Raw genomic sequence first — 21,251 nt, 5'->3', positions numbered from 1 at the left:
CTGTCAAATGTGGAATTAATTTTTACTTTTGGAAGATCAACACACATTTGTGGCTGTTTGACAGGGGCAAATAACCCCACATACTGATGTGTTTACACACTCAACCAAATTTATTTCATTTTAGCCCTTTCAAGTCTTATGTATAGGACAGTTTTCTGTTGAGGAGTATTCTGCAGCAGAAACAAAGAACTCTAGGATCTTACAAACTACTTTTTACCTCAAATAAGTACAGTGTATGTGAAGGAACAAAACATTGCACTGATACCCAAATTCTGACTTCTTCTTTATTACACCGTCTCCTTTACAGGAGGTTGGCGACATATTATGAACAGGATCCTTCCATCCTTTTCTCGGACTGGGACCTGTTCATATATGTTTTTTTAGGCAGGTGATACAGATAATTATCTGCACAAACAGCGCAAGGGCTGGAAACATGTACCTTCATGTGACTGTTGACTTTCGCTCCTCGAGCGACAAGCTCCTTGACCACGTCCATGTGACCACACTGGCAGGCCACAAACAGCGGAGTTCCGCCGTCCTGCGCACAGATAAACCTCTTGAAGTGATATGAAAACCGAGTGCTGACGGAAGTACTTGGGCACACATAAAATTAAGTGGGGACTGAATATATTAGCATAAAATCATAGAATTATGTCATAGGGTTAGTTTAATGTAAGTGGTTGAGGGAAAGACTGGAATAAATTTAAAAAAGTGCATACATAATTCTGTAGGAATCTCCAAGAAACTAGCCACTTGTAAGGCAGAAAAGGGACTTTGATTCTGAATTGATTTAATGACACTGTCTCAGCTGCAAACGTTATATAGTACTGAAAAGAGCTTGGAAGGTGACATGGCTGTTGTAAAAAGTAAAAAAGAAAATGTATCCCTGTGCCTAAGCACAATGCGAGAGGATCACAGAGTCTACAAAGGTAAATACAGTGTTCTATACTGCATGGAGATGTGTAGCAAGTTTCAGAATTTCAAATTAAGGTTATTTTTTACGTCTGCACTCACCATACTTGATGAATCCACAGGCGCACCTCTGTCCAGCAGGATTTGAACAATGTCAAGGAAGCCACCCTGAGCAGCAAAGAACAGTGCAGTGGTACCTGTCTGAGCACAACAAAACGCCTTCAGGCAGCTGCATCGAACCCCAATGTCTAAAGCAGTAGTCTCACAATTTGCATGTATTCACTAACTCCAAAGGGCAATTGATAATTCTTTGAAAAGTTCTATTTCGGAACATAAAGGTTCCTCGTGCACTTTATTATCTTTATTATTCATGTATTGGCGACAGAAATCTTGCAGTGGCATAATCACGAGGTTTCGGGGATGCATCGTATTGCGTATTGAACGTCAGATTGACAATTTGTCTACACAACGATTCATGATTATAGTTTCAATGTTTACTTAGAATCCACTGCATGCTTCTACCTTCACTGGTCATCTTCAGGTGGTTCTCTTTAAGTGTTCAAAATTATTAGATTTTACTGCTAATTTATTCTGTTGTTAACTTCGCCAGGTGATGGAGTATGTCTTAAACAGCTTGCCTCTTTTAGAAGAGCGGACTATGCGGGCGTAGTTACCGGTGGAAAACTTGGCTTAACTGAAGAGGTTGGTTGATGTTGAGGGGAAGAGCTAGGTGGTTGGGGGGGTTACGTAGGATGGTAACATACAGGCCTAAAAATGAGCTACATTTACTTATATGGGACAGCAGACCAGAAAAATCACAAAACTCTTAATAAAACAAAGGAATCAATATTAGTTTTAGAACATCCAACATTATATAGCTACAACTTTAACACTGGTAACCACACCTACAGATTCCACTTTACTAAAAGACATAAGCTTCCTAAGACCCAGTCCAATACATGACGAAGTCAACAACAGAAAATGTGTAGTCAAACCGATTAATTTCCAACACGTAAAGAGAACCGAGTGAAGATGACAAACTAAGGTCGAAACATCTGGTGGATTCTTAAAAAGCATTGAAACTATAATCAAGAATAGTTGTGCAGATAGACTGTCAACCTAAATGCACAATTACATTTTCTTTCATCCTCTTATAATTAAATGTATAACCTCCCTGAGATAAATCTTGCACATGATAACTCTCTGAAACAGTTCCAGCTCTTTCAGATCAATGGACTCTTTACTTAATGCATGGTCACTGCACATTGTCACCATACATACAGTGCGATATTTAAATTTTCACTGAATATTGAATTGCATCGACTTAAAAAACTTTCCAACAGAACTTAAATTATTTTAGAAATTCATGTGTGTCCACAAGTGACTTGATGCTCAGGCCAAAACAAGTCTTAGCTCTGCTTCTGTTGTAGAGGTCCTCTAAATCCTTGCAGCAGAATGGACACCTTTGGGGTCAGCAGAAAAGAATGGTCACATTCCACCCGACAATTCACAAGTCAGGTCCTTTATGGTACTTACTACTCTCCTGGCCTTGGGGTCAGCCCCCTGATCCAGCAGTTCCACCACACAGTCCACATGGCCACTGGCAGCTGCGAGGATGAGGGGCGTCATGCCATCCTGAGTAAAAACACACACCAAGCGTAGCTACAACCTCCATTCCTCCTAAACTTACTCATTAGGTGGCGCTCAGCCACAATTAATTCTCTTTCCTTTGCCTTCATTTGTTCATTTCCACCGAATGCACCAAGCACAGTTCACGTGCCCTTACTATAATAGACATTTCTACGTCGTAATAGAGAATTAGACCGTTCTTCTGTTGTGCGATCTGCGACCTTGACACAGACCAGAATTTAACTGGTGTTGTGTGGACTACGACCTTCGCGATCAGTGACGCACATGAACGAGTTTAATTCAGACAACATCAGAGGGCTTGAGCCAACACAGGCTCATCAGCTACTGGAAAATAGCAAGGCATTTTCTGATCCTACTCGCACGTACGACGCGACGCGCCTGGCACAGCGATACGTACCTTGTCCCTGCTGTCGACGTGCACCTTGCCGCTGTCCAGAACGCGCCCCAAGAGCTGTACGTCACCCTGGATAGCCGCCAGGTGAAGCTGCACGTCGGACGGCGTCTCCTTCTGCAAAAGAATCGCATGAAGATGAAAGTCGCTCGACTGGTCAATATGTTACACGTATTTTCGGTCTACTTGCATTTCCCGTTCAATCCCTGGTGCTAAATGTCACTGAAATTCCCGATCAGTTAACGAAACACAGCAAGGCACTTGGAACAAGCGAAACACAGGACATTTTAATACGCGATTTTGTACTGATTCAGTCTGCAACGAAGACAACCCAAGTCCCGTTTTTTGAAGAAAAAAAATATAAGAAAAGTAAGGCAAGGCCTTCAGAGTGAAATTTGTGCACAGACGCCGTAAAACGTAAAACAAGATGACGTCAGTGAAACAAAGAGGAATGGCTTTTCTGGACGGACAGTTCGCAATGAGGCAAAGAAATGTTTTCGACCAGATTGCGAGTTCTTCAATGAAAACAAAATCATAATCAAAGGGGATACACACATGTATAGGCTGTTTGCTGGGACATGAGCTATGGCCTTGAGATGTGCAGTGCATTTCCACCCCGAACAGTGGATGGGGTGAACTCAGAGCTCAGTTACAAGGCAGAAGCGACCGAGTTCACTTCGTGTGGTAAATTCCATTTCAAAAACATTGACCCATTTTTAATAGGCATTTCATATTCATCGCTGTTTCTACTCAGCACGAACAGAATGCAAAGCGTGGGCAGAGGTGTAAAGAAAATAGGGGGACGTAAAGTAATACACAGCCATAGTAGAGAAATGGTGATAAGTGTTTACAGTTTTATGAAGAAAGAAGCGGACAGCGGCAATGTGATTAACGTTAATCAAATACAAAATCGTGTTTCTGAAGCTACTGGTGTGTCCATAAGTACTCTGAAACGCATTCTGAAAGAGTACGAACATAATAAACGAGTGGGAAAAGAATTCAGCACACCTCACAAGAAACGGCCAAGAAGGAAAATTAAAACAGATGTAGATGATTTTGACAATTGCGTAATTCGAAGAACGATTAACGAATTTCACACTACACAAGGCGAGCGTCCTACTTTAAAATCGTTGTTGGCAGTAATTAAGAAAAAGATAAACTTCAGTGGCGGGAAGTGGGCTCTTTGGAAAATAATTAAAAATTTAGGCTTCAGGTGGAGGAAATCGGAAAGTAATAGGAAAGTTCTCATCGAAAAGGATGATATTCGTGCAGCAAGACTGTCTTATTTGAGAAATATAAGTCATTACAGAAATGAGGGGCGACCTATTATCTACATGGACGAAACGTACATTCACTCCTCACACACGAAAGGACATGCCTGGGGTGATGGTACAAATGCAGGTCTACTTGCACCCGTCTCCAAAGGACAGCGAGTCATCATCGTACACGCTGGCAATGAAAATGGCTTCATTCCAAATGCTTTGTTAATGTTTAAATCGGGGACAAAATCTGGAGATTATCATCATGATATGAATTTTGACAACTATGAAAGATGGCTCAAAACGAAGTTAATTCCAAACCTTCCACCAAATTCGGTATTGGTAGTGGACAATGCAGCTTACCATAACGTACAACTTAATCCGGCTCCAACTTCTTCATCTCGAAAAAGTGCTATGATCGACTGGCTTTCAGATCGTAGCATTCCTTTCAGTGACGGAATGTGTAAGCCCGAATTGTATTCTCTAATTAAACTGCGTAAGCCACGATTCAAAACATTCAAAATTGACGCTCTACTGTCTGAACATGGCCACTCTGCCCTTCGCTTGCCGCCATATCATCCAGATCTGAATCCGATTGAACTGATATGGGGATTGGTCAAAGAATATGTCGCCAGAAAGAATGTCAGTTTCCGTCTAGATGATGCTATGAAACTAGCTGAGGAAAAGTTTAGTAGCATCACAAAGGAAGAATGGACCTCGAGGTGCAACAAATCCCGTCAGTGCGAACAGAATTACTTGCGGTTGGAACCTGTTCTTGACGACATTTCGGAACAAATTACAGTTAATTTACAAGATGGCAGTGATACCAACAGTTGTAGCAGTAGTGAGGGAGAGGAGAGGGAGGAAGAAGATGATGGGGAATTATGTGGAATAGAAGCTTTGTAAAATATCTTCAGCCGCTGTAAGTAATTCAGTCTGCATTGATGTTTTTGTGTTCAGTAGTACAGAGAAAGGTGTTCTCCTCCGTTCCCCACTATCACTAGGAGACAGCGTCAGTACCCTCCCTTACGTGCATATCCACAGCTCATGTCTGAGCGAACGACTAATAACTTAAAATACAAATGAAAAGGGAAGAATACAAGAGCCGAGAGGGTTTACAATGATCCGAGCTGTGCAATAAACAATCATACTGTCGTCTACATAGGGATTTTAATTCTGTTATTATAATCATCGCTTTTCCAATTTCCATTAAGGAGTGTTGACAACTTAATATATTTCACTAAAATAATTAACACTTTAAAATAAGCACGGTACGCTTCCGTGATAAGAGAAATAATCTAAAATACTTCATCCAAGTATAAAAAGTAATCAAGTATATCAAACTGCTTACATGAATATGAAATATATCTTAGTGCGAAACAATTTATATTTCACAGAATTTATTACAAACTTTTCTCGACTTACTGCGAGCAGGCAACAATTTTTTTAATAGTGGCCAGGCTCATCACTGCGTAATATCAGTCGGACTACATTTTTCAGTCCCAAACTTTAGGGACAAACATAACCTTAGATACCCACAAATGCTCAGGTAGAATAGAAGAAATTTAATGAACAAATCAAAATTATTGTTCTCTGGCCAGAATACATTCTGTAATTAATTAGTCTTTATGGAAATATTATCTAAAAATTATACCGCTTCGACTGATTTAATTGAATGAGTTATGAAAATAATTATCGATAGTAAAAAGAAAATTTGGAGAAAAACCATGAAAGTCCATGTTTAAATAAGCAACTTTTATTTTTGTATTATTATCATTCTTATGCCCCACTACACACCATGTAGGCACTTGGCGTTAACCTCGACACTAGATAGGGGCAGGCAGCCCTCGGAGGAGGAAAAACCCTTTGTCCATGTTGGGGATCAAGTCTATACTGACTCAGCTACCCCCAGATCCCCTTTCTATCAATGAAGATTATTAATTATAAACAAGTCTGTAGCGTATCGTCCCAGCGAATTATGTTGATTCTGTGTGTGAAATTGATGGGTAGGAATAAACAAATGTGTCTGTAGTCTTAAGTAAATGCCTGGAATTATAGGGTAGCATGCAGAACTTAAATCCAGTTATATTTTTTTTTCCCCTTAAAATCCATCTGCTACGTGTGGAGCTGAATCCTACCTTCAATGTGTCTATTCCTCATATTCACGGCGATTCAAATTCAGTAGATTTAAGAATACGCGTGTAAAATTGCCTGTGTAATTACAAACCTTCGTTGTCTTCATCTGACAGCTCATGTTTTAGGTAGTATAAAAGTAAGTCATGGATCCCATACTCATTCCGCTCGGACATTGCAAGCGATTTCTTAATAAACTCACTCGTCATATCTATTTCGTGACCAAAGAGTTCCCAGCACCTGCGATAAGTATAAATTTATAAAATGAACAAACACGATTAAATCCACGTTTACGGATCACTAATTTGTGTCTGTAAGCGTATACTGTATTCAGATCAACCAAAATTCAAATTGATTTAATTATTATAATGCAATTTAGATTTTAGTTAATAAATAAACTACAATACTGTAACAAGAGTTTAACTCTTAATGACAAGAAATGCAGTAGAATCTTATGATCTGTCACACCTGATATACTTAAATATAAAACAGCTTTAAATCACTGGGAGAAAAAGTTCAAAATTCAGTCCTGCAAGCAAAGTCTGAAAATTACATGTTAATGACAATAAACAAAGAATAATGACTTAACCTCAATTTTGATTCGACAAAGAGAGCAAAGTCCTGATGGTAGCATTTCATTTCATCTGGCAAGTTCTCTATAACAAAGTCCAATTGCACCTGCTATGCCATTCTCTTGAGAAATACTAATTTTAATTTAAATTTCTGGAACATGAAAATTTGAAATTGTTCCCATACGTGGGCACCTCTAGTGACAGGATACATATTCAAATGTCTGCACAAATACTACATATCTGTTCCTTCATTTCAGTAAATTCTGATGACAACTGTGAAATTGTAGACACATTTCTTTGAATACCCCCCAAAAGAATATAACAGGGTAAGCCTGAGAGACTTCACCAACCCTTCTGGAGTAACAAAGGAACTGACGCCAATGGCACATGGCAGAAGGGGTAGAGATCTGACTTGTTGAAACCTTTCAAATTTCATTCTGTATCATCTTCAAACAACTACCAGAAATAAACACATCATATTTTCTTGTGGAGTAACGTTCTGTAACTTCGATATAATTGTCGATGGTGAAACAAATGCAATATATCGTAACAAATGTATACTTTCACTGGTCTTATTAAAAGAGAAATGGTTTTCAGATCACGTCATACAATATTTATAAGGAACATATTCAAAATGTAAACAAACTGATATTAAAGTGATAATTAGATATGTGCACAGGTCCAATTTGTTTTAACTCAAACCCAAATACTTAAGTAAGATGACAAACTTAAAATTTGTCAGTCAAAATAAGAATCAAGCTTGTTTCGTATAACAGGTTGTAACCGTCCCACTCCCGTCTGCTGTTGGAGTTGCCCGGCTCGGTTGCAGTCTTGTCGATCCTTGTCGTATGTGATGTAATTCGGGATTTCTGCTCATGTAGGCATGGAACTTTTCTCAGGGAATATTACATGGAGGTGTATAAGCTGAAGGTTTCGGTAATGGCTTCGAGACTGAAGTGCGTAGTTTTTTGCAAGCACAATTTATTTCTTTTACGATTCACATCCACTGGCCGAATCGAGCTACAAAACAATTTAGGATGTTGCTTCCTCTGAATTCCAGAAAAGAGTGTCCTCACAAGAAAACTTTCCTGTCCTTTAGTCATAGGACTTCCCCCTTAACTTTCACAAAAAATGATGTATTTGGGCAGTAATGATGCCCTAGCTCACGTGGACCATTAAAAAAAACCTTTAGCCGGCGGGTGCCCCCTGCAAGAATTTTGGGGGTCACACGGTGCGATAATTCTTTCCTTTACAGTCGTAACAAGTGAAACTCGTAAATCTTTATTACTTGTTTCCAATTTATTTTTATTTGTGCCTCACCGGGACTCGAACCCAGAACGCGCGGTCACAAGGTGTAACACGCACGTTACTTTGTGATTATAAAACATATAAGCAAGTGTGACAATTATGATGCTGAAGAGCTCTGTTGACATATAAGATATACAATTTGTGGAAGTAAGGAGAACCTAAGATACTCAGGATAATAATGCAGTTGTTAATACGCAAACAATTTTTTGTTGTTGCGAAGTGTTTGGAAAGAAAATCACCCATCTACAATATTTATTTTTTCATAATTACAAAACCAAAACTAATGTAACGTGCATTTGTTTTGAACTCACCTTCAATCAAGTGCATTTTTTCCCTCTTCTGTGGCCCTTTCCTCAGCAAGGATCACTTCCTCTGAAAACACAGACCACAATCTTGCATTTTGGAAAACAAAATTGAATTTTCAAAGCGGAAATTAAGATGAGATTGACCGACATGACAGTAAATTTCTCTTCTATGCCACCATAAATGAGAAACATTTTGATTTACTTTCTCATTTATAGTAAATCTTTCAACTGATTTTTCCTAGCCCTGGTATTAGATCTGAAGATAACAAATTTGCCTCCTGTATGTACGTTAAATGAATTATTTGAAATAAGAGCAGTAAGAGGTGCAGAGGTAAAATAGTTTTACTGGTTATTAATATCTGTTACATGACGTGTATCTATGAAATTGTTTTCTTATTGTCATTCAGATTGTTCCATCAGTGGAAGTCAATTTAGAAATCCTTCAGGCATTTCTGTTGCTCAAAGAAACGAACAGAGCGGAACAACAGGGGAATCCCTAAATTGGGTAGGAGAAATAACAGACCTGCATATTTTATTGTTTTATTTTGATGTCAGAATGATAAATGAGAGGCAAAATGACACAAGATTATGTTATAGACAGTACAGGAGCATTTTCACAGTCAGTGTAAATGAAAAATATGTAAGATGTGGTTTTATCCTGCTCTTTGATTCCATTCCATTAAAAGCGTGACAAATTTTAAATATTTGGGAGCAACAATAATAAATCGGAATGATACTCATGAGGAAATCAGGAGGCGACCATATTCTGGAAATGCTCGACAATTTTCAGTTCGAAATATTTCGACTTCCCGTCTGATTTCTGAGAGACTAAAGATCAATATGTACAAAACAATAATTTTGCCCGTTGTCTCTCTCTCTGAGGGAGGAACATAGATTGCAGGTGTCTAAGAAATTGTAATTATAAAACTAATATAGTGCAAGCCATTTTTGAAAGAAGTCCTATTCCTTTACTTGTGGGACCATATCCATCAAACATTTGCTCCATGGCAGTTCACATTTTACGGTAATGTTTCATGCAGTAATCGAAACCCAAAAACTATTGCCCCCCCCCCCCCCAACAAAGCATTCAATCATGTGAACACTGTGACAAAAGAGTGAGAAATGCTTCTTATGCACAACTATACGAACAGCTTTCCTTAGTTTTATCTTTGGTGATTCTGTTTAAATACCTCGTTCATCTACCGGCATCTCTGCATCATTATGTTGTTTCTACATTGATCATAGATGGCAGGATGAGCACTTCGCAATTGATATACGATCTGTGGTTGGTAATCCGTCTTCTATCGTCGATCATTGACCGGTGTTTGCTTGCTGGAAAAACATTGATTCAAATATACGGCTTTTCGCTGATGATTGTATAGTATACAGGAAAATAATGGATAGTAGTGACATTGATAAGTTACAGACAGATATGAATAGATTATGGGAATGGGCGGTAGAAAATGAAATGAAGATAAATCCAGGTAAAAGTAAAGCAGTCAGCTTCAATAGAGCTAGGGTGAAGGATAAGCTGAGTTACTTTTTTGGGGATCAATTAATTCCAGAGGCAAATAGCTTTAAGTACTTAGGAATACTTATTCGCAGTGATCTGAGCTGGGCAGATCATGTGAATTATACACTAATTAAAGCATGGAAGGCTCTCCATTTCGTAATGCGTATACTAAAAAAGGGAAATAACAATACGAAACGTTTAGCTTATACGTCGCTAGTGAGACCGATACTTGAATATGGAGCTGTGTGTTGGGACCCTTACAGGGAAGGACAGGTAAGAGCACTAAATCGGGTGCAGAAGAGAGCGGCTAAATTTGCTAATTTCACGAACGAATCTGGTTGGGAAACATTGGCACAGCGTAGATTGATAGCCCGAATGTGCGCCCTTTTCAAAGCATACACGGGGGGCCGGGCTTGGAAAATGATAGAGGATAGATTATTAAAGCCATGCTACCTGGGCAGGGACGATCATACTCGGAAAATTAGGACTAGGAAACAAAGAACGGATGTAGGCAAATATTCCTTTGTAAATAGGACCATAAGAAGCTGGAACCAATTACCTCCAGGCGTGCTAGAGTCTTTCCCCTGTAAATTAGGCACCTTTAGAAAGAGGGTCAGAAAAGTAGTTACAAGCTAAGGGTTATTAAGTTGGGAATAAATGGTGATAAGTGAAGTGAAGTGTCTTAGTCTCCAAGTGATGAAGGGCTGTAGTTCTTTGGGATAAAATTTTCATGTACTGAGAGCGGACTTTATATTCTACTCTTAAGTATTGTGATTAATTAGTGGATGTGTGTTTTTTTATTGTGTGTCAGATGTTTTATTTTGAGTGTGGTATGTTGTATTGTTGTGTCTCATTGTATTGTTGTGTGAGTGCATCAGTTCATGACGTTTGTAATACATTACAGTTATTGTCTTATGTCTAGGTGGTATTAAGTTCTTTTTTTTAAGTTAAGTACTTGAGGTTGGATGGTTTTGTAATTTATGAGTTGGTTGATTTTGAGTGGGATGTGTTGTTTTTGTTGTGTCCTTTTTTATTGTTTTGTTCTGTCTCTGTTGATGTATCTCATTGTATGTTGTGTCTTATGGTTTTTGTTGTGTCCTTTGTTTATTATTTTGTTGTGTCTCATTGTGTTGATGTATCCCATTGTTTGTGTGTCATATTGTTTTTGTTGTGTCCTTTTGTTTATTGTTTTGTTCTGTCTCTGTGTTGATGTATCTCATTGTTTATTGTGTCTTATTGTTTTTGTTGTGTCCTTTGTTTATTGTTTTGTTGTGTCTCATTGTGTTGATGTATCCCATTGTTTGGGTGTCATATTGTTTTGTTGTGTCCTTTTGTTTATTGTTTTGTTCTGTCTCTGTGTTGATGTATCTCATTGTTTATTGTGTCTTATTGTTTTTGTTGTGTCCTTTTGTTTATTGTTTTGTTCTGTCTCATTGTGTTGATGTATCTCATTGTTCTGTTCTGTCTCATTGTTTTGTATGTTATTGTAGGACACTGCCACCGGGTATAAACCCATTTGCAGTCAATAATAAATAATAATAATAATAATAATCTGCAAAGAAGTTTTAGACGAGAGCGCCTGGCATAAATGTACGTAAGGTAAGTAATTTGTGTTTAAATGCCCTCCTCAATTGGCCTGATTCTTTTAACCTTCCTTGTTTTAGTTCATATGTGCTACAATTAATTGCTTTAAGTAAGGTTATTATAGGTTATAATTTAATTTGAATTCCTACTGCAATTTCTTGTTCATCTGATAAAGATTATTTGGCGAAGTTTGTTTGTTACTGATCGATACGTTTCTTCGGTGCATGTGGATGCCCTCTCCAATTGAACTCTGATTAATCAGAGCCAATTTATAGCAGTTATGTTGGTGCAACTTGGAATCAGAAGACTCAAAATACAAATTGCAGTATTTAACAGTGCTTTAAAAATTTTCACGTTTTTATCTGTGACGATACAAAGGGGAATTCAACCCAACATTCCTGTCCTCAGATTACATTTCAAAGTATCTGTGATAATTATGAAACATGTTCAAATTTTTAAAAACTGGGCTGGCATTTTAAAGCTTTGCTTGTGTCCGTAGAAACTTCTTTTTATGAAATGCTGCTTTATGATGAAGCAAAGGAAATACTCTTAAATCTCCCTTCAGTAAAAATTATGTCTGATAATTACATCTGTAACTATAAATAAAAATCATTATACTATATCTGGGTTCAAAATAATCTGTTTAAAAAATATACTGGAAACATATTTGTGCTGAGTCAACTTCACAGCGTTTTGAAAGTCAGCTGTATATTACAAATTATATTAAAACATAGTGAAACTATTAGAATATGTGTGGTAAACTTTTTTAAGTATGCACCTTAAATTCTGAATAAATCAAATGGGGTGTACATACTCGTATTAATATTGTTTATACTTTTTCAGGTATCTTTTAAATTTATCTTAATATTTAATCTTACATGGTGGTGGCCTGCGTACAATTGCATCAGAAGATGAGATAGTAATCGAGTCTTCTGTCGTTTCAACACGTCGTGGTACTAACTTCGTCTAGCATTAAGCAGCTCAAATTATTGCTATGAATGAAATAAAGTGAGATGGGGCGCAAACCACATCTCACTATAAAAATTAGCGAGTCACAAAACGTTAAAAAGAACTCAATGAGGATATGGAACAGCACTAATGTGTCTGTTCTTATCCGCAGTTTTCATCACAAGAAAGGAAACTGCTCTGAGTTGAGATTCTATGTTCTCGCAATACGTACATGAGTTTGCTACCTTCATCATCAGTGTAATAAGTATGATAATGAAGGCAGCATGCTCCTCTGAAACACTGGTCAATATCTACCAGTCTACACATTCGCAACATCTCCGAAGACGGTCAGCCATCTTCTTGCTCTGAATTATTACGGTACTTGAATTAATGTCCCCCTCGCTTCTCTATGAATTTCAACAAACACACTGAGTGTCTTGGATAATTATGTCCATAATAATATAGATCTGCTCGTGCTCTGTATCACAATTTTCTGTTTTCATACCGTGCAACGCTTAAGTTGTCCTTCAATCCCTTCTGGATCATCAGAAGCAAGTTCTAACAGGCAAGTTGCCTCCTCCACGACTCTCAGTTCTTTCAAAGCTCTTGCAAGCCGGGGCTCTAAGTTCGATAGGGATCGGAATCTCTGGAACTCGAGCTGGACTTCTGCAAAACATAATAATGCATGCCATTATAACAACCTATCAGGGTTCTCAAATTTGTAAACATGGTTATCCTCTCCTCATGCAGAGAAGTGGCAAAATCTCTTAGGAGCTCTGGTGAAGGGTCTGGCTGAGGGTGAGGCTAAAACAGGTATCTCGAACCTGACCATCAAGAAGAATAATCAGGCTGGCTTGCATTATAAGAGGGGCAGAAAGAGGAAAGGTTTCCTCAAGAAGGTTGAGGGCCTCGACTGAAAAACTCTGTTGCTGATTCAGCCTGGGACCAATGATGGGGGCTCTGCTGTTCAAGTCAGTAAATTGCAGAGGGAAGCCGGAGATATCCAGCTGTCAGCAGCCATGGATCCACCGGCTATGCTCAGGTATGGTGGTCATCAGGACATGGGCATCACTGTGGAAGTTCACGGTCGACGGTGTAGAGTGCGGAGAGGGAAACTGATGTGTTTCCTGAAGAGAAAGGCATGACACCTACCTATCTTGAGCAGCAGCACACTTATGTGTGTTCTTGAATGAGCTAAGGAATGGCTCTGAGGCGTAATTTCACGGATAAGTCACTGGGAGAGAGTCAGACTGAGAGTTGTGAAGACTGGATCAATTTCAGAACTCAGAAAAATTTGTGGCATAGATCCCTGGGAAACCAGTGCAGATGGCTACCATGTTTATGAGATTTTTTTTATTATTATTATTAGTGTTCTGTCTGACGACAGGTCCATATGAACAGGATCCTTCCATCCTTTTCTCGGACTGGGACCTGTTCATATACGTTCTTGGCAGATGATCCAGAAGTGGTTTGCCATTGCCTTCTTCTGTGTGTGAATAGAGTAATTGTTGGGATGCCACGGAGAAACCGGGGAAGCCCCCGGAGGAAAACTTCGTGATACCTAGACCACGGTCTTGCCCAACACAAGTTATAAATCTGAGCACCACCGGGAATTGAACCCGGGACCCCAGGATTACAAGGCTAGTGTTCTGACCACTAGACCACTGTGGCGGTCGTTTATGAGATTACGACAGCAGAATTCAAGTCTGAGGATAGGCACAGACAAGTTCCCCAAAAGGGGTCCACTTACCTAGCTTTGAGAGTGTACAATGATGGTATTTATGCTGTTCAGAGGCATGGACAAAGGGGGTCGGTGGCTCCTTCTTAGTTATCTGAGAATGGGGCTCTCCTTCCTACAGATTAACTAGCATCACAGCAAACTGGGCACTCATAAACTCAGTGAAGAATTGACTGCAGAGCATACAAGTATATCTCTGACACAGCAGCCATGATATTTACTGTACTTCTATAGGAAGATCCATTTATATACCTGACTCAACACCAATGGCAAGGGTGTTATGCATACTTGCTCTGTGACTCAATCAAACTGCTGCTGTCTATGTTGGCAGACATAATTAACTACTGCAGGGAAAGGCAAATGGCCTTATTAATCACAACAAGTAACATAGAGAAGTTTGGTCACCAATCCTAGAGCACTACTGGAATACCCAGAATACAAAAATTTACAAATATTAAATCAAGGAGAAAGGTTCACCTTCCTCAGCAATAGAATGCAGGAAATAATAGATTTTAATCCATGTGATATAAATGGATGGTGTCTCAGAACCATCTTTATCATGTCATACGCATATCATCTTTAATCTCAAGGGAGAGCACAAGGAGTAGGTGAACTACAGAAATTCACAGACCACCTGATGGGCCTCCTATTGGGAGGAACCACAGTCGGTTTCTTGGTCACTCTGGTATTCTGGAGGGTATTGCAATAGCTGTGGAGTTTCTTCAGGAAGCCATTCTCTCTTCATATGAAAATAACCATCCCTTATCAGACCACCAAAAGGCAAGACAAAGGTTTCCTGTTGCAGAGGTCTATTTGGCACTAAAAACAAAAGATCTTCTGTCGTGGTATCAATGACACTCCACAAAATGCTCACTAAGCAACGCAGAGACACATATGGGCCTTCTTTGCTTCCTTCCAGTGAAATGCTGGAGACTGATTTCCCTGTCTCTGAAGTGTTAAATGAGGAAAAGACTGCATGGTAATAACATTCCACATGCACAATAAAGGTAAAGCCATCCCATTATACGCCATGTAGGTTGTTTGTGGGAAGTGGAGGTATAGCTCCTAATTCTTGACCTCAGCACTAGATGAGGGTGAGTGGTCAGCATCACGACCCAGTCACACCACACTCCGAGGAAGGGACCCCAGTACCCATTGGATACGAGTCTGGATGCAGAGGCTAGAGGACAAAATTTCAGTTGTCCAGCCCTTAACTAGTCACAGCTCATTCCATATGAACAATGACAAAGAAAAAGCTATTTAAGGCAATGCCAATTGTGATCTTCTGGGTTGTGATCCCATACAGCAAGTTTTTACCAACATTTTGGAAATGTTCATATAGTCTCCATAATCAGGGTTGATACAAAACTAGTTGTTTGACTCTGCATAGTGTTGCCTAACTGTAGAGGTTAACAATATCAACTTTCAGGTTATCACTGTAGTAAAGACGTTGACTGTGGGTATGCAAGTTACAATGCAGGGGCTGTACTGAAATACTGGATTTGTGCCCATTGAGTTTCATCATGTATTTATTATTGACTGCAAATGGGTTTATACCCGGTGGCAGGAATATTCTACAAGACAAGACATTCTAATTGTTAATGATACTGACATATTTAAGACAAGATGTAGTCAGTGTGCAGCATACCAATTTACAGTTAATCTGAATCAAAGCACTGCTCTGAGATATATTAAGTAATTTCTTAGTAGGATTTGAGGTTCTAATGGCAGTGTGAACGAAGATAGTTATCTTCTGGGTTGTAGCACTGTGTAGTCAGGTAGGCATTTACTATTTTCAGAGGTCATACTCCATTCATGGTCCAGCTCCTATAAACAGCACCACTCACCCAACTGGCACATTCATTGCCCTGATGACCGAGGCAGTATGACCTCTGAAACGTTGGTAAACATCGACCAGACAACACAGCGCAACAACCCAGAAGACGGAAATCTTCATACTCTGATGACGGAGGCAGTATGACCTCTGAAACGTTGGTTAACATCGGCCAGACTACACAGCGCAACAACCCAGAAGACAGAAATCTTCATACTCTGATGACGGAGGCAGTATGACCTCTGAAACGTTGGTAAACATCGACCAGACTACACAGCGCAACAACCCAGAAGACAGAAATCTTCATACTCTGATGACGGAGGCAGTATGACCTCTGAAACGTTGGTAAACATCGACCAGACTACACAGCGCAACAACCCAGAAGACAGAAATCTTCAGGGGTCAAGAAGTTTATTCCCTGGTCCCAAACCAGCTATTCAGTCTCGCCAAGTGTTGGAAGGCTCATGGTTATAGAGTGGCTGCAAATGAGGCAGCCAAAGCTCCTCATTGAAATGCCTCTGGACAAACTATCTATGGACCTACTGGACGCGGAGAGAAATAATGCAGGTTCATAATGGTTGTGAAATGGTCATTAAACATTGACGTGTCACCTATATGTATATTGGCGCATGCTCAAAAAACTGTCACATGCAAAAGATGTGAACAGGAGGAATCCTCCTAAAATATACTCCATCAATGACCAGCACTGGCTCGACAAAGATTAGTGATATTCAGTTCTACACTTCTAGATCCAGCATACATTAGGAGGGTCTCAGTCAATCGGTGTGGTCGTGGTTCTTTGAAGGACCCTAACATGATCAAGAGAACGCAATGTGTCCAGTAATGATCCAAGTGCCTGGGGCAACCTAGATCAATACCAATAGTAAACACAGCTTACCTGCAGGAGGAGCATTTATTCCTGGAGTCTGGCAGCTGCTCTTTCATTTCCTTCAGTGTGCTTTCCTGGGTTTCAAATTCTTCAATAAGTCTCTGCACATATCACAGGAAATCAATATATAACTCTTATAACATATTTACACAAATACATTTCATATATATTGGTACAAATGATGGACTGAACAGTTTATACCTCTCCTTATGCAAAACTCATAAAGAAGTGTATATTTAGGAAACTAAAACTGTCTACACTGTGAAGTCTGAAGGTTTCTCATGATGGTGCATTATAATGCGTAAAATTATTTTTTTTGACTTTGTCCCTCGCCTAAATTATAAAATAATAAAATTACATTTCAGAAACTGGATTCTGCTTCCATCTTCAGGCAGAAGGGGCGAAAAGCGCAGAAGCTCTATCTGCAGGGTCCCATGGTTGACCTAGCCTAATAGATAGGGTTTCTGTCCTGAAGAAAGAAACAAAATTGAGCTTCTGAAACACTGTGATTTTATAATTTAGACAATGGCCAAATTTTCAACAACAACAACAACAAAAAATCCACACTGGAGTTAAGGTTCTCATGACAGTAATATGAATATGGCTGTCTTCTGGATTGTACCGAGAGGTCCTTCCTGCCTCCATCATCTGAGTATGCCATGAATATGAAAGGCAAGACAAAGAAGGAAACAATCTCCAGACAACATTCAAACATATACTGATGTTAACCAAGTGCAAACCAAAATCAGATATCCAAGAATGGTCCAAGCTAAAACAAGAATTATATAAAAAGGAAAGTAAAGATGTCCCATTAAACACCACGTAGGTGCTTGCGGGGGAGAGGAGGTATAGCTCCTACTCATTCTTAACCTCAACACTATGTGGGGGGTGAGTGGTTAGTGTCATGCCCCAGCCACACTCCACCCCACTGTAAAGGAAGCCAGGTGAGCCCCAGAGCTGGTATAGATGCAGAGGCTAGAGGAAACATCCTCTGTCCCCATCGAGGATCAAACTGCGGTCGTCTAGTCCAGTGGCATTCAACCTTTTTTGTTCGCGTACCCCCCAGATATAATTCCTCTTCAACTTTGTACCCCCAAAGTTGTTGGTGTATAATACAAGTTATACATAGTATATAATCTACATCTAAAATAAATTAAATGAATTACATTACTGATTATTCAGTGTTTGACATAAAATAATATATTTTTTTAAATTTCACGTACCCCCTAAGATGTCTTCGTGTACCCCCAGATATAATTTCTCTTCAACTTTGTACCCCCAAAGTTGTTGGTGTATAATACAAGTTATACGTAGTATATAATCTACATCTAAAATAAATTAAATAAATTACATTACTGATTATTCAGTGTTTATCATAAAATAATATATTTTTTTTAAATTTCACGTATCCCCTGAGATGTCTTGGTGTACCCCAGGTTGAATACCACTGGTCTAGTCCATAGCCAATCACTATACTGACTGAGCTACCCCGTATCTATAAATCTAGTTTAATGTAATTTCTCTTACAAAGTTTAAAGGTTGCTGTGTTGGAGTCTGAAAGACTAAATATAATTAATTCATCAACACAAATTACAGGACAGAATTTAGCAATTAGTAAAACTCTTACTGGTGGTCCACGTTGTTCACAATCTCGCAGTTTAACAGCTTCAGTAGAGGGACAAAAATGTTTGGTACTGGTGAACAGTTATAATTACAACTACTACTTTTGCTGCAATGTCACTGACAATTAAAAAAACTCGCACAAAAACAAATATAAATAAAAGCTTTCTTACTCAGACTAGTGAATACTGAGACCATTCCTTCCGATCATGAAAGAAAAAAGTAACCATATTTATTCCTCTGTTACTTTAAGAATGCTTTGTCATTTTCGAGGAACACTTATCATAAACTGGCAGGAACATTGTAAATTATAAATTGTAAATACAGCAATACCCAGAGGAACTGAGGAAAATAATGAAAACTGAAAAGTTAGGGTATCAGATTTGAATCCTGAGACTATGGCGAACTGGAAAGAGAGTAAAACAAAGCAACTGTGGCATATTTCGTTGGAATGATGAGAAAACCCGTCTTGACACCTGTAACCAATTTCAGGATGTCAGCCACATATAGCGGTATAAATTTTTCCTATTAATTACAGTTAATACATTCATTCATCAATTTTTAAAGGCAGATATTCCTTTTTTATTGCTACATATGTAAAAATTAATTTCATACTCATTTAGAGAAAAATTATTATCGATATGGTAACGTGATACATTCACATACTAAATAAAACCTACAAGTAAATATGTAGTACACACACATTTAATAAAATGAACACTGCTAATTTGATACTAATTAAAACAAATTATATAAACAACAAAATTGTTATTCTTTAACCCACTGCTCCTCAGACAGTACAAGAAGAAAAACACAGTGAAATGTCACCTGTAATTTTAAACTGGGTTTAAGGCCCCACAAACTACTGTTTAAAATGTTTTAAAAATAAATTTAAATGGTGGCATTTGACATCAATATATGACGATTCACTTGTGGGTACAAGTCGATTGCTGAGGTACCAACTGAGAAGCTACAGAATGAAATATTCTATCTTATTATTTCTGTTTCATAGAGATCCTTGTAACAGCAAAGAGCATTCTCAGATTTTTTTGTTCAATATTTGGACCAAATACGTATGCTGCAGGACCCTTGTAAGGGGGGGGAGACATTTAGACAGGGGTAGGGGTGATTTGACTGAAGAGTATCAATGGGATTAGCAGAGCAAGGTATTGTATCACCTGCCTGGAAAGAGTAGTAAACTATAGCACATCCCACAGTACTGCAGTATGATACAGCTTGCTTTTATGATATATAAAGAGTTCAATTTCTTCCCAATAAAAAATGACAATCTCATAAACTCGTGGGTATTTTAAGTAGAGCTGAAGTCTGAACTTCATTCCCTCAAATATATACACAGAGTCATAATGATATAAACAGGGGCATTTTAAACTGCCTTTAGACTGTTTTGTCTGATTTTGACATTCTGCAGGAAAACAAAATTCCTTTTAATTATTCCAAATTGTTTGAAAATTTCAAGTGAATCTTAGTTAGAGAATCCTTTCCTTAAAGTGGATGATTAGGTTAAAAATTAATCTTCGACGTACTGTTAAGCCTTAGAAGCATTTTGGACATACACAGTGCTATTTGTCTGAATATACAGACATTATAACAATATCACGACACAACAGGACCATATAGTCCTATTCAACCAACCACACACACACAAATTAATGGGACACTCAACCCTTAAAGCTTAGGAACATTTGTTCACACAGATCAACGCTTATATCTTCCAGTAACCGAGACCTTCAACAAAATGATGGACACCAACAGAATTCAATGGACGTCATGGTATTGGCCAAATTTTATTTTAGATTTTAATTGCATTATTCTTATTACCAGCTGCCATACTGCCACATCAAGCTGGTTCAATTTCACTGTCAAATGAGATTACTTCATCAGAGACACTCTTCAAAATTAGATGTTCTCTATTTCGTTCCTCAACTTTCAACTAACCGTAACTTCAATACATGTCAGTTTCTGTAAACATACGACGTAGGTCATTTACAGTATTCAAACTTCCAAAACAACAAAAATCACGCAACTACAAACAATGAATGAAGTATTATTTGTTGTGGCAACATTGCGTGTTTCATCTAGCTTACATTCAGATGTCACTGACAAGACATCATCCCCATGTGATCTTTTGGTAAAAATAACCTTCATAGGGTTGGTAATCTTAATTTCAATTTCGGAGTTGTGTGTGTGTTTGCTTACAGTTCAAAAAAAATATATTCTAATTCATATGAAATTTGAAGTGCTTCTTCCTGGAAACCAAGAAGATATTTTAGAAAAGTCAAAAACTCAGTCCTGAATTTCAGTGCTGGTGATGGTGATTCCTGTTGCTTGGAAACTAGACATGAAAGGACAGTGCCATGACCGAAATTGCTTTTTTCAATGTGCAGACCACAGTAAAAATGGCTGCAACTCCAAAAACAGAGATACGGGTGAGAAATGGCCACTGAATTTTGCTTACAAAACATCTTGTTCATGCTCATAAGGTTCTTTTACATGCCATAAAACAACGACATGAGACCGCCGGCTTTACTTCCCCTCTGAAGGAAGTTTCATCATCCTTAAAAGCCCACCGACCTC

At 38.6% G+C, this 21,251-nt stretch overlaps 1 protein-coding gene across 1 annotated transcript; it reads right to left on the bottom strand.

The window, feature by feature from the left end:
• Positions 1–7: 7 nt before the first annotated feature.
• LOC147871555 (uncharacterized) lies at positions 8–9,862 on the bottom strand. Its single transcript, XM_087360807.1, has 7 exons — positions 9,721–9,862; positions 8,537–8,597; positions 6,440–6,585; positions 2,960–3,070; positions 2,449–2,547; positions 1,015–1,113; positions 8–538 (listed from the first exon to the last, which is right to left on the bottom strand). Exons 3-7 carry the CDS (start codon positions 6,464–6,466, stop codon positions 323–325), a joined length of 552 nt encoding a protein of 183 aa, XP_087216933.1. The 5' UTR covers positions 6,467–6,585; positions 8,537–8,597; positions 9,721–9,862; the 3' UTR covers positions 8–322.
• Between the last annotated feature and the right edge of the window lie 11,389 nt (positions 9,863–21,251).

This window comes from Zootermopsis nevadensis, unplaced genomic scaffold (assembly GCF_977971745.1).
Source record: "Zootermopsis nevadensis isolate Lab colony 2312 unplaced genomic scaffold, Znev_1.0 Znev_ptg000048l, whole genome shotgun sequence".
NCBI classification, from domain to species: Eukaryota; Metazoa; Arthropoda; class Insecta; order Blattodea; family Termopsidae; genus Zootermopsis; species Zootermopsis nevadensis.
This window is presented reverse-complemented; position numbering and strand designations above follow the sequence as displayed.

What these genes read in the sequence shown, in the direction of transcription:
- LOC147871555 (XM_087360807.1), bottom strand. Translation starts at nt 6,466, where the DNA reads ATGAGCTGTCAGATGAAGACAACGAAG. An exon ending in ACGTCGACAGCAGGGACAAG is followed by an intron (nt 2,548 to 2,959) that starts GTACGTATCGCT and finishes GTTTTTACTCAG; the next exon opens with GATGGCATGACGCCCCTCAT. An exon ending in CTGTGGATTCATCAAGTATG is followed by an intron (nt 539 to 1,014) that starts GTGAGTGCAGAC and finishes ATCTGTGCGCAG; the next exon opens with GACGGCGGAACTCCGCTGTT.